The following is a 16182-nucleotide window of genomic DNA, read 5'->3' as shown; positions in this document are numbered from 1 at the left end:
GGGGTGGGTCGTTTCTGATTTGGGCTATCGGCTTTGAGAAGGCCTGTGTGTGGTGAGGCAGATGGAACTAGTGGGGTCTCTGTGACAAAGCAGGTTCAAACCCCACTGCTGTGAAGAAGCCAGAGCCGACCTCATGGCCTGCCTGTCTTGTGATCAAGATTTCAAAGGAAAACAGTGACACTGATGTGGTGATAGAGATTCTAAGGTGGCTTTTAAGAAAAGCACAGTTGACTTTTTACATCGTCCCCCCATGCTTTATCCTGCTGGGGCCTCAGAAGACCTGCATTGCTGAGGCAGGGATAGTGATCTCCATGGTGTGTGTGTGTGTGTGTGTGTGTGTGTGTGTGTGTGTGTGTGTGTGTGTGTGTGAACCATGTGTGTGTGAGTGCCTGCGCAGGCAGAAGAGGGCCTTGGGTCCTTAGGGAGCAGGCTGGGTGCCTCTGTCACAGCCAGAGTTAGTCACACCCAGGCTTATTTGTCTGGGCCTCTGCAAGGTGTTTGTGGGCTCTCGATACTGCTCTGTCATCTTGGAGCCATGAGAAAGTCCTTAACTTCTTACATGGCTGAGGCTATGTTAGTGGCTTCTTCCCCCCACTCCCCCACCCTCCCACCCCACATCTGTACCTTGGAGAACAGTTTGTTAGCATGGGGGTGCGAAGTGTCTTCAAAAGGCCTGTGTATTGGGTGGGTCTCATCATTGAGAGGTTATTGGATCATGAAGCCTCTACTTAACCAATGAAGCAGTCCACTGATGTTTCATGATTCAGTGGCATTCTTAGCTGACAGTGGTGTAGGTGGATTTTTCTTTGGGCTGCCAGCTGACAAGAAATGATACGGAGACTCATTATTAATTATGAAAGCCTGCCCTTTAGCTTAGTCTTGTCCCACTAGCTCTTATAACTTAATTAACCCATTTATATTAATCTATGTTTTGCCTCGTGGCTTTTTACTTCTCTTCCATCTTGCCCCTCCTGTTTCCTCTCCTTCTCTCTCTGCCCAGAAATCCCGCCTAACTCTCCCTGACTAGCTATTGGCCATTCAGCTCTTTATCAAACCAATCAGCCAGTGCCTTGGCAAAGACACAGTAGAAAAGGATTTATTCCATAACACAGGACCTGCTCGGGGAAATGCGACAGGGGCATTCTCCTGGCTGTGTCTCGTCCTGGCTGCATTCTTTGCTCTCTCTCTGGCCCCGAGAGGAAACTTTTTGCTGTAGCACATGACTGAGATGCTGTGACGTTCCTCCTCAGGTCTGGAACCAGTGAAGCCAGAGGAAATCTTCCTTCCCTCCTGTTTCTCTTGGGTGTTTGTCCCTGGTGGTTCCCCTATGGTTTTTGAAAGTTGTCCCAAGCCATGTCTGGCCCTCGACCCCAGGCCTCTTTCCTGCAGCTCCCCCGCATGACACGAGTTTAGTTTTAGGATGGGAGGTCTGCCTTTGGCCCCTTTCGAATCAGCAAGAAGATAATGAGGCTCTCGGGCTTTCTGATGGTGTAAGAGGAGGTTGAGGTTAAAGTTATCAAGACCTGGACAACTGTCGGGCACTGCTGGCTGTCACAACAGCATTGTGCCTTACTGTGACAGGCTTGAGAGAGCCATTCGGTGTGTCTTGAGGGCCTCAGGAGAGGGCCACGTCTTGTAGAAGATGCTTTTATGTGCTGAGTCCTATCTCCAGGCCTGTGTGGTTTTATTTGTTGGGTTTTTGTTTTGTTTTGTTTTAGATAAGGTTTCTCGGTGTAACAGTCCTGGTTGTCCTGGAACTTGACTTGTAGAACAGGTTGACCTCAAACTCACAAAGATCTGCCTGCCTCCCAAGTGCTGGGTTTAAAATTGTGTCACCATCGCCTGGCTTGTGTGATTGTTTTTAAAGGCTACATTGTTTTGTCTAATATTTCTGTAAATTCTTCATGGTTCTTGTTAGACTGGTGTGTGAGGGGGGGATGACACTTTCTCCTGTCTTTTTCACATAGTGACATCCAGAATGAAGTGAAGTTTCAGTCAGTATTTGTGGCTCTTTCGCGTGTTGATCCATTAGTGCCGTCCACATGTTATGGACGTGGTTTCTGTGAATGAAGGTTCTCCTGAGATGTGTGTTAAGTGGCTGAGGTGTATCCTCCTGATACCGCTGCTCCCCAGACTCACAGCCTCCCCTCAGACTTGCTCTTTTGTGTTTTGTTCCTGTTGAATCCCCTGGGTCAAGAACCCAGTGCCTGTGAACACATGAATTCACCACAGACCAGAAGTGGATTCCTTTGATCACTTCTTTGATCATCTTGGCCATGGTCATTGTCTTAGTCAGGATTTCTGTTGCTGTGAAGAGACACCATGGCCACAGCAACTCCCTATAAAGGAAAACATTTAATTGGGGTTTGGTTTACAGTTTCAGAGATTTAGTCCATTATTATCATGAAGGAGACATGGCAGCGTGGAGCTGAGAGTCTTACATCTTGATCTGCAGGCAGCAAGAAGAGACTGAGGCACACTCTTTCCAACAAGGCCACACCCACTCCAACAAGGCCACACCCACTCCAACAAGGCCACACCTCCTAGTAGTGCCACACGCTATGGGCCTATGGAGCTATTTTCATCCTAAACCACCATAGTCATGACGACTGTCTTCTTTCCCTTTTCCTTTCTACCTTGAAATCACTTCCTCTCCATAACCTTCTCCTTCATCATGTCACCAATGCTCCTCCTCCACAATGGCCAGCATCCTACAATGTTCTTTTTTTTTTGGACCTGGTAGCAGGTCCCTATATTGTGAGCATCCCGCCCTTCATATGAAAGCTCCAAGCCCCCACATGCCACGGTCCACAGCTGCAGGGCTTGGCCAGCTCCTGTGTTGTCTCTAGCGACTGTGTGGTGTGGTTTCTTAAACCCTGAACAAATGCAGACTTTCTTCTGTTCCCCGCGGGAATGGTAGGTTAGTGTGTCACACCAGACAGCAGGCGGGAGCTGGCCATGAGGGCACAGGCCATTCTGAAAACCCAGAAAGACACGGGTGTGTTAAAGTTTTAAAGGATGGCATTTGGGGACAGTGTCTAATAGCTTCTTTCTAACCCCTCTCTCCACACACCATCAGACCAGAAGGAATCAGAGATTAAATTTGAGACTAAAAAGTTCATATCACTCTTAACTCTCTGCTTTGAGATTTAAAATATAGAGCTCAAGGAAGTCTTTCTGAAGCCCTGGCCTATTGGATCATTTCACTTCTATTGTTATTATAATAATTATTATTATTATTAATTATTATTATTCAAGGTGAGTTTCTTTGAGTAGCCCTAGCTTGTCTTGGAACTTGCTCTGTAGACCAGGCTGGCCTTGAACTCACAGAGATCCACCTGTCTCTACCTCCTGAGTGCTGGGATTAAAGGTGTGTGCCACCACAGCCAGTCATTTTACTTCTGTTTTTTGAAAGATTTATTTGTTATTGTTTTTAATTGTGTGTAACACACACACACACACACACACACACACACACACACACATCCACAGGAGGCCAGAGCTAGTGGATGCGCTTGAGCATGGAGTCACAGGCATTCGTGATCAGCCTGATGTGAGCAGTGGGAATTGAACTCGGGTCCTCTTGCAAGAGCAGTGCATGTAACCACCGAGCCTGCTCTCCAGCTCTGTTTGACTTTTGTTTGTACTTGGCAATAGCTAGGGTACAGTTTGGAGATAGAGTTTCTGTGGGAAAGGAACACATCGCTCCTAAGGCAAGTGTTCTGTAACAATCAGTATGGAATATGACGGGGCAGAGACTTCACGTTGCAAAGACTCCTATCAATACCTGTAATAAACATCAGTCGGGATGCGGTGTGCACATCACCCTCCCGCCGGAAACGGCTAGCCTAGTCTAGATCCTGCTTTCCTCACCTGGCGACTTCCTGTGTGAGTCCCAGCGGCAGGAAGTCGGCCTCCGATTTACTGCTGGGATTGTAAATGAATGGATTTCTCTAGACAGAGAAACCTCATCTCTTTCACAACTGCTGGTGGTAAGTCCTGCTGCGGAGGCCTCGCCTGAGTGGAAGAGGTGGACCGATGCATCCAAATCACTGACATCATCTTCCTGAGAGTTTTAAAATATCTCTGAAGAGACACAAAGGGTGCTTCTTAAAATAAACCGTGGGTGTAGTGAATTAGTATCGCATCTCCTCTCACCCCACAGGGCGGAAATGGACACCTTGCTGTCTCAGTTAGGGAGATAGTTAGTGTCCTCTTCAGCAGCCCACAGCACCTGGCACAGCCTTGCTCCCAGCTGTGCCCCCTCTCACTTCCCTGTCACCAAGGGATACGCCAATGGCAGAGGGCCTTTTTCTTGCATGTGTTTGGGGGGATGTGAACGACAGCCCTGTGGTTACACTTTCTTACCCTCCTCACAATGCCTGGAGACCAGGAGGACCTCTCTATCTGGCTAATGATCCTCAGTCTGAAGGCGACTTTGAAGTCCCTGCAGTATCAGTGAGTTGGTTCTTGGAGTGGGTGTTCGCTGGCGTCCTGTCTTTGCTGGTGGAGACCCAGGTAGGTCTGTCCCTAAGTATTTTGCACCCAGGCCTAGCCAAAAGAGCTGTTTTGTCCTGGTCTGAGGTCTCTGAGTTCACTTTCTACGCTAAGGGAACTATGCCGAAATCCATTCCTGGGGTGTGGCTCTCAAGAGGCGATGTGGGGAAGTTGTACTTTTACTTTCTTCAACACACTGGGGCTGGAGTGAGGGGCAGCATGCATACTGGGCAAGACTTCAAGCGCTGAGTCCCACCCCTAGGGCTGCGACCTTCTTTTCATACCCAAGCACAGGCTTTGTGCAGCAGGGTCGTTTGCCAAAGCTGAACCTTCGCTGTCAACGGCTAACCTAAGCACTTACTCGCCAGTTGATTTTTGTCCATGTGCCCCCTGTATGCAGTAGTATCAGGACTCAGTACTTCCTACTTCTCCTGGCACCCAGAGTCTTGGCCTGATGTTCAGGAAGCTTGCTACTTCCCAGGCACGCTGCCCGCTTAGCAGACAGCAGCATCCAAAAATAATCCCTTCCTTGTAGACACTGAAAGCCATCGAACTCTCTTAGATGGACTTCACACTCTGGGGTTCTGGGATTTTCCCTCTCTGTGACCTGCCCATCATTTCCTTGAGATTCCACCCCCACCTAGGTGTCGGGGGCCATCACTTCCTTCCCACCTGCAGGGCTGCCTGGATCCCAGAAGAGGATCAGAGCACTGGGACCCCTGTGACCTTGTTTGACCCTAGTTACAAGTTATTTTTCCTCATCCAACAGGGGGGATTCCCAGGTCTAACTAAAACTTTTACGGGTCTCGATGATACGATTTTCTACGGAGCCAGCAGATAAAACACAGGAAGAAACAGCCGCAGTGACTTCGTGGCCTGGAGCCTGTGGTGATGTCAGGAGACAGGCACGCTATTGCTGCCGTGGGTGGTTAGGAGCAGACTTTTCCAGACCTGAGACTTCTGTTTATCAGCGTCTTACTTCATTGTTGACCTAAGTCAGGTCAACAAAAGACCAACTGAAGGGCAAAAGAAAGAATAACTGTAGTCTTCCGAAGCTGTCCTGGTGGCTCCTCTCTGCACACGCCTGCTGCTGCTGACGTAAACTCTTCCTCCGAAACAGACAGCTTATGTTTAAAGAAAGACGGTGAAGATAGTTCAGACTTCACATAAAGCCTGTGCCCGGTTTCTTCTGTTATTTGTTTGTTTATTCTACGGGTGGACCCCACGGTCTAGAGCAGTGATCTCAACCTTGAGAAGGCTGCGATCCTTTAATGCATTTGCTCATCATGGTGTGGTGACCCCGAACCATAAAATTATTCCATTGCTACTTCATTGCTGTAATTCTGCTGCCGTTATGAATCGTGATGTAAATACCTGACGTGCAGAATGGCTTGACCCACGGGTGGAGAGCCGCTGAGCTCGGGAGTATTGGCTTGCTCAAGACTTAGGGGTTTTAGTAATTACTATGTAATTTGGTTGCGTTTCGTTATAATACAGTATAAGTCACAGCTGAAGTTGGGAACAATGTCACTCAATTAGCTGTCACCTGTACCCATAAGAACTAAAATGAATGTGGAGGCCCCGGCATCTGGGACAGGGCAACTCTGTGTATCTGTGTGTCCTGGAAAACCCCGAGACCGTCTCCATGGAATCCTGACTGTTGTTGGGGGAGGCTAAGCTGAAAATGTTGTAGCAGTGATGTTTTTTATAAAGGGCTTCGTCCCTGTGCTCCATCCTGCAGCAACGTGAGATTGCAGGTGACACGTGGCAGTGGCTGAACCAAAGACTGAGTCTTTCTCTTCTCTGCCAGGTTTGCTCAGCACAATGGATTGCAAAAACCTGCTCGGCTTGGGCCAGCAGATGCTGCGTCGGAAGGTGGTGGACTGCAGTCGGGAGGAGAGCCGCCTGTCCCGCTGCCTCAACACCTTTGACCTGGTAGCTCTTGGGGTAGGCAGCACCTTGGGTGCTGGTGTCTACGTCCTGGCTGGTGCAGTGGCCCGTGAGAATGCTGGTCCCGCCATCGTCATCTCCTTCTTGATCGCTGCCCTGGCTTCGGTGCTGGCTGGTCTGTGCTACGGCGAATTTGGTGCCCGCGTCCCCAAGACAGGCTCAGCCTACCTCTACAGCTACGTGACGGTGGGGGAGCTCTGGGCCTTCATCACCGGTTGGAACCTGATCCTCTCCTACATCATTGGTATGTCCTTGGGTCTCCTCCGGCCTGCAGCCTTTGTTCTCTGACCCCTGTTTGTTACAGGTGCTCTCCTCTCCCCCAAAGACTGACTGAGTGTATCTCCAGGGGCCTCCAGCTTGACAGCTGTATGTGTACCTCTCGCTTTTAGTAGGGAATAAGGGGTCTTTAGGAGTCACTGTTGTGATGTCACTCATCTGCATCTGTCCTGGTTCACTTTCTGTTGCTGTGACAAACAAGACCAAAAGCAACTTGGGGACACAGGGGCTTATTTCAGCTTACAGATTGCATTCCATCAGTGAGGGAAGTCAGAGCAGGAAGCTGGAGGCAGGGGCTGAAGCAGAGAACCTGGAGGAACGTTACTTACTGGCTTGCCCACTTATGCTACCCAGGATCATCAGCCCTGGGGTGGCTGGCACCCGTAGTCAGCTCATTCTCCACATCCATCATTAACCATGAAAAACCCCGAAGACTTGCCTACGGGCCATTCTGGTGGAAATGACCCTTTAGTTAAGGCTCTCTCTTCCCCATGACTGTGACTTGTATTAAGTTGACAAAAAGCTAACCCATGAGCGGGGACCAAGCCAGGCCAACTACGACCATCCTTGCTGATCCATTGGATGCATAGGATAATTCTAACTTTAAAACATAGTGTTGTTTTTGCTAGCCCCCCACCTCCCGTCATTGCAGTAAATATATCACCATAGATGACACTTTGGGAGACAGAAAAGTACAAAGAATAGAAACACCCAACCTGATAACCAGCAGAAACAGTATTTACTGAGTATCACTTTGCTCTGGCCATTTTACTGGAGGTGTGTGATGCTAACAGTTAGGGCCTTCCCATTGTTAACAAGTTAGGATTGAGTAGAGATTCAGGGGCTCGCATATGCTAGACATATGTCCTTCCACTAAGTTATACTCCCAACTCCTAAGTGTGTATGTGTGTGTGTATTCTCTTTATAAATCAAAATATCATAATGGTTTCTCCATGGCAATATTCCATTGACTGCTTCTTCTTGTGTCTATGGGTTTATAAGTACAAGACACCTTACTGCATGACCTTCTGCACTGTTTGGATTATACTTGTTGTTCTCATAAATAATTACACATGGACTTGTAGACACAGCCACAGTTTCTTCCCCTTGAAGCTACTTAAGAAGCAGAAGGTCTAGGTCTAAATTTCTGCCTGTTTTAAACCATTGTTCACTCTGATCCTCCATCCCACCCAGCCTTTCTTCCAAACAGGGTTCCTCTGTAGCTTTGGTGCCTGTCCTGGAGCTAGCGCCATAGACCAGACTGGCCACGAACTCAATGGAGATCCACCTGCTTCTGCCTTTCAAGTGCTGGGATTAAAGGCGTGAGCCATCACCGCCCGGCCCACCCAGGCTTTCTTATATACATCACCAAGCGGTAGCATTAAACACAACCGCCTGTGAAATCCAGTCTACTCCCCTCTTGCAACGAACCCTGGCCATGGTCCTGTCGCCGCCTTCAGGGACCTCCTGGTCCTGTCGGGTTGCATGGGGGATGCCATAGCCTGCTATCACCGATGCTCAGGTGGTTCTTCTCTCTCCTAGCAGCTCCAGTGTCTGCGAGCCAGCAGAGCTCGCTCTAGTGGTTCTGATGTAAAATTCATCATTTTTCTTTTCCTGTTCAGCCTTCAGCCTTGCAACCACAAATGCCGCTCACATGGCAACACTTCTCAGTGGGAGCGGAGCTTTTGAAAATAGGCTGTTAACGTTTCCAGGCGGTTTACCTGGGCGTAAAACAGCCGTGAGCTTTAAGTGTTGGTTGCTGTTAGACCAACAAAATCACAGTCTTTCCCGGAGTCCCAGAGTTCTGAGACTCATGAAAACGAGCTGGGAATCAATACTCGGCTTTGCTATTGAGGGAGGAGAGTTTTTCGATTTTAAAGAACGTGACTATGGTTATGCATTTTAAAGTTGTGATTCTGAAATGGGAACAGGGTGGCCTGGGAAGGAAGGCTGGTGTATCCCGCAGTGCAGGGCTTGGAACTTCACTGCAGCAAGCGGCTTCCTTGAGCAGGCAGGGCAGACAGACCATTTTTCTCCATTAGGCTCATAGCCTTCGTGCACAGAATTCCTAATAAGTGGGTGAAAAATGAGGTTAAAGTTTTTAGTTGTTGGAAAAACACTTAGCAGGAGAGCAAATAATGAAGTTGAGTCCTTGTGTGGATCCCCCTCCGTTCTATGGTCAATTCAGACCCTAGTCCTGGGCAGGGCCCCTGGAATGAAAGGAAAAGGCCAGGTGCAAATATTGGCCCTCCAGTGCCCTTTCTTAACAGACAGCACCGGAGAGGCAGCGGGCATCTTCAGAATCAAAGAAAAGGAATGAGAGCAGACAGTACTGCCGGCTGTTGGGGCACATCCCCCTCGTTCTCTGTAGCTAGGGCACTTGGGTCTGGCTCCTAGAAGTAAGATGAGCCTTCACCATGGTCTTGCAGTCTGGGGGAAACCATGACCTCTGGGTTCAGGTACAAAGTGGCAGGCTTGGGTGGTATAGGCTTGGCCCAGAGATGATGTCACTTCATCTGTAGACCACCTCTGAGGTGAGTTCTTGGGGCATGGATGCCATTTTCCCTGCTGCCAAGGGTTCATGGGAGGACTTCCCGAGCAGTGGTTACCAGACTGCATTTGGAAGTCGGTTTCCTGACTTGTCGGTGTTAGTCATTTGAGTAAATCAAACGAACAAATATGTCAGGCTGCGTCAATTGCGGAGGGCAGTTATTTATTTATTTTATTGTGATATACACATACACATGCACACACATTCACGCTCATACATGTCATGCTGTGTGTTTTACCTGCACATCCAGATGCTTCCCCGCTCATCAGTGTTACATACTAATACATAGATCATATAACTAAAATATCAAAATGAATGTGGTATGCTCTTGGGATTTCAGTACTTGGGAAGCTGAGGCAGTTTGAGGCCAGCCTAGGCTGTGTGCCAAGACCCTGCCAATCAACGCTCCCCTTGAAAATATAAATATAGTGAAAATACAGGCAGTCCAAGTGCAGACCCTCCACCTAAACTACAATGTCCTCACCTAGAGGCAGCGTCCCACTCCTGTCCCTCAAGGGCAGGGCTGACTGGTCATTGGTTCTCTCCAGCATTGCTACAGGCGAAATATTGCTAGACCCTTAAACGATAAAATTCAGAGTGCGGCTTCTACTGAATGCACTTTGCTGTCGCTATATGAATACACAGCTGAAAAATCCGAAGTCTGAATTTATGATCAAGATTTACTCTTGTACATCAATGTAGCGTGCGCGCGCGCACACACACACACACACACACACACACACCCCTGAAACACAGTATAGATACAATGTACTTCTTTCTGACCTCCAGCAGCCCCTGGGAGCATCTGGCTTCACCCCCACCCCCACCCCCACCCCAGGCTTGTCGAGCTGCCCCTTCTGTTGTAGCATAGGCTATGGTTCAGCTTCCGCAGCTCCATGGCGACGTGGCAAGAAGACCCTGAATGGGCGCTGTCACGGCAGACCTGAGGAGGGACCTCCGCTAACCACCACTCCTCTAATTGTCACTGTGTGTTTTGTGGCAGGTACTTCAAGTGTGGCAAGAGCCTGGAGTGCGACGTTCGACGAGCTCATAGGCAAACCCATTGGACAGTTCTCACGTAATCACATGGCCCTGAATGCCCCCGGGGTGCTGGCCGAAAACCCTGACATATTAGCTGTGATTATAATCCTCATCTTAACAGGTAAAGCCCCATTTTGACAGACAGGCTGTGTTGGGGGCAATGGGTAAAACTCCTGTTGTAAGATTACTTTGTTTCTTACACTTATTTATCCGTTCATGTATTGGTGGTACTAGCGGTGGAACCCTCAGCCTCACCAGGCGTGACCAGTGCTGTTACCAACAACCAAGCAAGACCCCAGCCTCTCTTGCTTGCTTGGTCTCTTTGGTGCCTCTCCCAACTTTCTATGGTTTTTTTTTTTTTTGTAATGTATGTAGATAGTTTTGTTTTCTCCCCATCTCCATGGTTGCTTACAGATTATTCCAGAGTTGGCCTGTGTAACAACTGCTGAGGTCTGTGGCGCAGTCTCCGGTGGGGTCTTGTTAGCACTGAAGGCTATCCCTCCTTTTGACTCAGTAGGTGACCATTTGAATAGTAGTTCGTCTGCCAGGAAAACGTGGGGCAGTGAGCGCCCTCTGGAAGAGGAATGTACGCCTGGGCTCTAAGGCATTTGGGGCGGTTTTACTGACACTTTGGCAACCATGAAAACATCCTGTCACTGTGTAAATCGTGCTTGCAGAATTTCAAAGTTCCAGGTGCTGCAGGACACCGCCAATGGCAGTTGCTCGCTGGTGACAGTGGTCTGTGTCCCAGATGCTCAGATGAGCATCTTTCTCCACAGAGCATTTGCTAGACCCACACGGAACATAGTTCTCATAGTTCATAGTTCATAGTTAGAAGTTATGAAGTCCTGGATAAATCTTGAAAGCGGCATAGTTTTCCTTCCACACTGCTCAGCCGAAGTCACCTCACGCAGGCCAGCCTTGGCAGTATTCTCGGTCCAGCTGGCAGAAGCAAATATCAGAAAATATGTTTGCACTACTCTAGTTAGGTTTTTGTTTTCATGAACACGAGAGGGAGGGACACTGAAGAAAACAACACACAGGAGCATAGTGGCATGTTCCCCTCTGATTATTGACTCCTTCAGTATTTCTGAATTCATCTGATGTGTTCAATGGCTTTTAATAAATGTGTAGAGGTTGCCAATGGGAAGGGCATGATCTCAGATCATACTGGTTGGTTCCTGGGTGACATTGGCCCCCTTCTCAAGTCTATCACAAGTTAGCCATGTGATAACTGTCTTTCTATCACTGTAGTTCGTGTCGTCTCAAGAAATAAGGTTTATTTAGGCTCAAAGTGTTTGAGGCTTCAGTTCGGTCAGCTTGCCCCATTGTTTCAGGTCTGCAGTGTGGAGGAATATTTTCATGGGACCATGAGACTGAGTCAAACTGTTCATTCATGACTGGACAGAGAAAGAAAGGAAGGGGCCCCATCCTGCCCTACATTCTACAATTCCCTTCAAGGGCAGCCTCCATAACTGTGATCTCCCAGTATACCCTACCTTTTGAAAGTGCTCTGACTCCCAACAGCACCACCTAGTGGAATATACTTTAACTACATGAGCGCTGTGTGTGTGTGTGTGTGTGTGTGTGTGTGTGTGTGTGTGTGTGTGTGTGTGCGCGCGCGCGCGCGCACGTGCTTGCTTGCGCATGTGTAAGAGAGGCGCTTAAAATTCCAAACTGTGGGAGTCCCAAGGCTGTGAGGATGTTTTGGGGTCACTTGATTATTCTGTTTTGTTTTTTAATATGAGTTTATGAGCTAGAGCTGGTCAAACTTAGACATTATTTTATGTATACTAAGTATGAGAAGGGACCATATATGCTACCAGTTCCTAGAACACAAAAAATGGTCATTGCCATCATGACTGGTATCGCCAAGTAAACCTGCGTCATTCCTCATCGATAAACCCCTCATCCCACCAAGAAATTGAACCAAATGACATTTCCTCAGAGAGAATAAATTCCTTTTAACTTCCTTGTAGTCTCTTTCCCCTGCTTGATGCAAGTATCAAGACTTTGCCCATCCTCCACCAAGGGCTTGCTCATTGTGGAAGGCTGACTGCCATGGTTCAGACTTCTGCAGACCTTGAGGGCAGCACAGTGCCCTCCTCCAATCCCTAAGGATTCGGAACGCGAGCATCTCACTATCTGTGGTTGTTTCAATTTCCGCTCCTAGAGCAGCACACAGTTCAGCCGTGTTCCCTGAGACTCAGAGATCTTTGGAGGTCCCGTGCCCATTGTCTTCCTCCTCCCCTGTCTTTTTGTCCCTGTCCCTGAATGAACAGAACTCGTATGTGGTACGTGGCCAACACTTCCACATGGCTTTCTGTTTGTGCCTTTTCTCAGGCTTGTTAACTCTTGGTGTCAAAGAGTCAGCCATGGTCAATAAAGTGTTCACCTGCATTAATGTCTTGGTCCTGTGCTTCATCATGGTGTCGGGATTCGTCAAAGGGTCCGTTAAAAACTGGCAGCTCAAGGAGGAAGACTTCTGGAATAGATCCAGCCCTCTCTGTGGGAACAAGTGAGTTTATTTTTATGTGTTCCTTTGGCATGCGACAGTTCTCCGTATTTGGTATTTTGAGTCACATACAGGTGATGCAGTTTATAGGATAACACATACCTTTAAATATTACGTGATTTTAACTTATCTTGTAAAAGTGCTTTGCTTTGTTTTCCTTTTCCAGTGAAGTAGCTGAAGAGTTTTATTTTTAAAAGATAATTGATTAATGTATTTATTTACTGTGTAAACCTAGCCGGCCTCCATCTCCTGGAGATCCACCTGCTTTTGCCTCCCAAGTGCTGGGACCAAAGGTGTTCAGCACCGCCGCACTACAGTGTTTTCTGCAAGTCCCAGACATTGAGGAAACAAAGCCCAATAGTTAGTGTCATTTTAATCTTGGTCAAATTTTCAGCTGCATCTTTGTGTCTCAGGACACACAAGGGGAAGTTGTCTGTGGTTCTGTTTTTATTAAGGCTAGTGCTGAAATTGCCACAATGAGGGGACTTTTGTGAGACACTGTGGCTTTCCCTGAGAGCGGCTGGCCACCTCGGAAGCCCAGATGTCTTCATTTGCTCTGTCCTGTGTGGTGACGACTCTTGGCGTCCATCACTCCTTAGTGCTGGACGGGGTGTGTGAACATACCCTAGATTTTTTCCAGAAGGGAAACTAGAATAAGGTACAGACAGGGTATGCCCACAGTGTCTGAAGGTGAGCCTGGCACAGCTCTTCCACATCCCCTCCCCAGCCCATCCACATGCTTCTACCCGCTACCCCCGTCTTCATTCTCTCCACCAGGATCCAGTGATTAGCCACATGTAGCTACAGAGGAGGCTGGAAGGTGCTGCCCGCGGTAGAGATCTGAGCCGTCGTGAACACCACGTTGGGCACTGGCTACAACCTTTATTACGATTGCAATGGAAATAGGAAGGTGTTGAATTAGATACACAAAACTCCCAGTGCTACTATCATCTAATGATCAGTTCAAATAAAAGTATTTTTTTTTGCTTTTACAAATTCTGCTGTGGAGAAATGTGGACTTTTACTGCCTCGTTCCCAAACATCCTGGAGTCAGTTATATTTAAGCCACATTTATTGGTCCGTTTGAATTGAGGGTGGAGTGAAGCCAACTCAAAATATGCTTTGAAGCGCCATGGTAGACTTTGGAAACTCCGGAGGTCACATATCATTGGCTGCTATTACAGGCGGGAGTAAGATAGCAAGGGCTTTTCTTGTTTCCTGGTGGCGAGTGAGGGCTCACGTTTGTAACAGCAGCTCGCATGGGCTAGCAGCAGTAATTGCGTTTCCCAGTCGTCCCGTCACTGGCCACCGTAGGGATGGTTTACACAGCACCCACGGACCTCCCAGACAGGGTGACATTTGTTGCCTGGGTAGGACTGCTGCTTTAGGAGCAGCTTTCTACAGGCCAGGCGCCCAGCTCTTCCATTTTCGTAGCCTATAAATGGTCACATCTAATTCATTTATTCATTTCCCCTTTTCCAGCTATAGATTTGCATTTTTTCACACTAGCCCTGTGTAGTCACATATGAAGTTGCTTGTCCCTCAGTGACAGCCCCACATCTTCCTCCCAGACTCCCTCACGTGGAGGACCCTCCAGCCATCTTTGTGAGAGCAAACACCCACACTTTATCTGCAGTCATTTCCCCCCATTTACACGGGAGTTCAAGGAATGGGGCGGTTGACCGAAAATCAGTTGCCTGTGTAAAACCTTATTTTGTTTAGAAAGGTCTGGTTTTAGACTTAAGCTCCTGGTGCACACGGGGCCTGGGTCAGAGTAGTGTTCCCAGCCGAGGGTTTCCTGGGGAGAAGACCGGGAAGAGCTCATACCCAGCGTCGAAATTCTCCCGTGTCCCATCAGACTTCTGCCTCTCCCTATCAAACTCTTTACGTAGAAAATGTTTCTGGAAAAGTTAATAGTGTGTGCCATTGGGGCCCTGGGCCCTGGGCCCTGGAGAGGAGAGGCCTTCTATCCTCTGAGCGCCCTCATTGGGGGACTGGGGACTGGAGGTTTAAGCACTGTGTTGTTTTGTTTTTTCTTCAGAGCAGAGCTGTTCCCCCAAATGAAGCTGTGCAGCAGGTGTTCTAATCTTTGCGGGTTTTTTTTTTCTCTTTCTTTCCCCCATAGTGACACAAACGTGAAACATGGAGAGGGAGGGTTCATGCCCTTTGGGTTCTCTGGCGTCCTGTCAGGGGCAGCGACATGCTTCTATGCCTTCGTGGGCTTCGACTGCATCGCCACCACAGGTATGTGGACTCCCCTCCCGTGGGGCCCTGCTCCTTTGCAACCACCGCCAGTAATTCCTTTCCTGTTGGCACACTCCACTCGCTGCTCTGGTCCCACAGGAGTAACCGTGTAGGTCTGTCGTTTCCTGCTGATCTCTTCTTACTCTCTCTGCTGCTTTCTGACCTCCCCTAGGAGCAGGGCCTGACAGGAAATTACATCATTGACGTCAGCAGGGCTGTGTCGTTAGCATGGGACAATGACAGTGCGGCTGCAGCCTGATTTCATATCTGCACGCCCAGGCCATTGTAATAACAACGTCCTGGCAGACGGACAAGGTCAGGCTCCCTCGAGCCTCTCAGCTTCTCTCAGCCAAAGGAAACGAGCCTCTCCCTTAGCTGACCTGTGATAGAGAGGTCAGGAACACCCTCAGGCTGTGGTTGTGTGGCGGGCGTTACCCAGGGCCCTGCTCTGTCACAGGAAGGGCAGGCTGAGCCCTGTGGGGCATGCGCTTTAGTGTGATCATGTAGAGAATGCGACACCTCTTGCTCTGGTTCCCTCACCAACTGACATCTGCTGCTTCCAGGCGAAGAAGTCAAGAACCCCCAGAAGGCCATTCCCGTGGGCATCGTGGCATCGCTCCTCATTTGCTTCGTAGCTTACTTCGGGGTGTCCGCAGCCCTCACGCTCATGATGCCTTACTGCTGTCTTGACACTGACAGCCCACTGCCCGGTGCCTTCAAGTACAGTGGCTGGGAAGGGGCTAAGTATGCAGTGGCCGTCGGCTCCCTTTGCGCACTGTCTGCCAGGTGAGAGCAGCTTCCTGAGTGCTGCCAACCCCAGCACAACCAGTGGTGTGACTTGCGTGTACGAACCCCAGCATCCCAATGCCAGTGGTGTGGCTTGTGTATACGAACCCCAGCACCCCAATGACAGTGGTGTGGCTTGTGTATACGAACCCCAGCACCCCAATGCCAGTGGTGTGGCTTGTGTGTACGAACCCCAGCATCCCAATGCCAGTGGTGTGACTTGCGTGTACGAACCCCAGCATCCCAATGCCAGTGGTGTGGCTTGTGTATACGAACCCCAGCATCCCAATGCCAGTGGTGTGGCTTGTGTATACGAACCCCA

At 48.9% G+C, this 16182-nt stretch overlaps 1 protein-coding gene across 2 annotated transcripts in view; it reads left to right on the top strand.

Moving 5' to 3' along the window:
- Slc7a1 (solute carrier family 7 member 1) overlaps window positions 1-16182 on the top strand; it is a 69947-nt gene that overhangs the window by 40255 nt on the left and 13510 nt on the right. For both annotated transcript variants that reach the window (XM_005344718.3, XM_026785069.1), the window contains 5 exons: window positions 6308-6691; window positions 10278-10436; window positions 12659-12833; window positions 14956-15074; window positions 15638-15860. In XM_005344718.3, coding sequence (XP_005344775.1) covers window positions 6322-6691; window positions 10278-10436; window positions 12659-12833; window positions 14956-15074; window positions 15638-15860 — 1046 coding nt within the window. In that variant the 5' untranslated portion in view covers window positions 6308-6321. The remainder of the gene's footprint in view (window positions 1-6307; window positions 6692-10277; window positions 10437-12658; window positions 12834-14955; window positions 15075-15637; window positions 15861-16182) is intronic.

Source organism: Microtus ochrogaster, chromosome 2 (genome assembly GCF_000317375.1).
Source record: "Microtus ochrogaster isolate Prairie Vole_2 chromosome 2, MicOch1.0, whole genome shotgun sequence".
In the NCBI taxonomy this organism is placed as follows: Eukaryota; Metazoa; Chordata; class Mammalia; order Rodentia; family Cricetidae; genus Microtus; species Microtus ochrogaster.
Note: the sequence above shows the minus strand (reverse complement) of the source record. Positions and strands in the feature narration are given on the sequence as shown.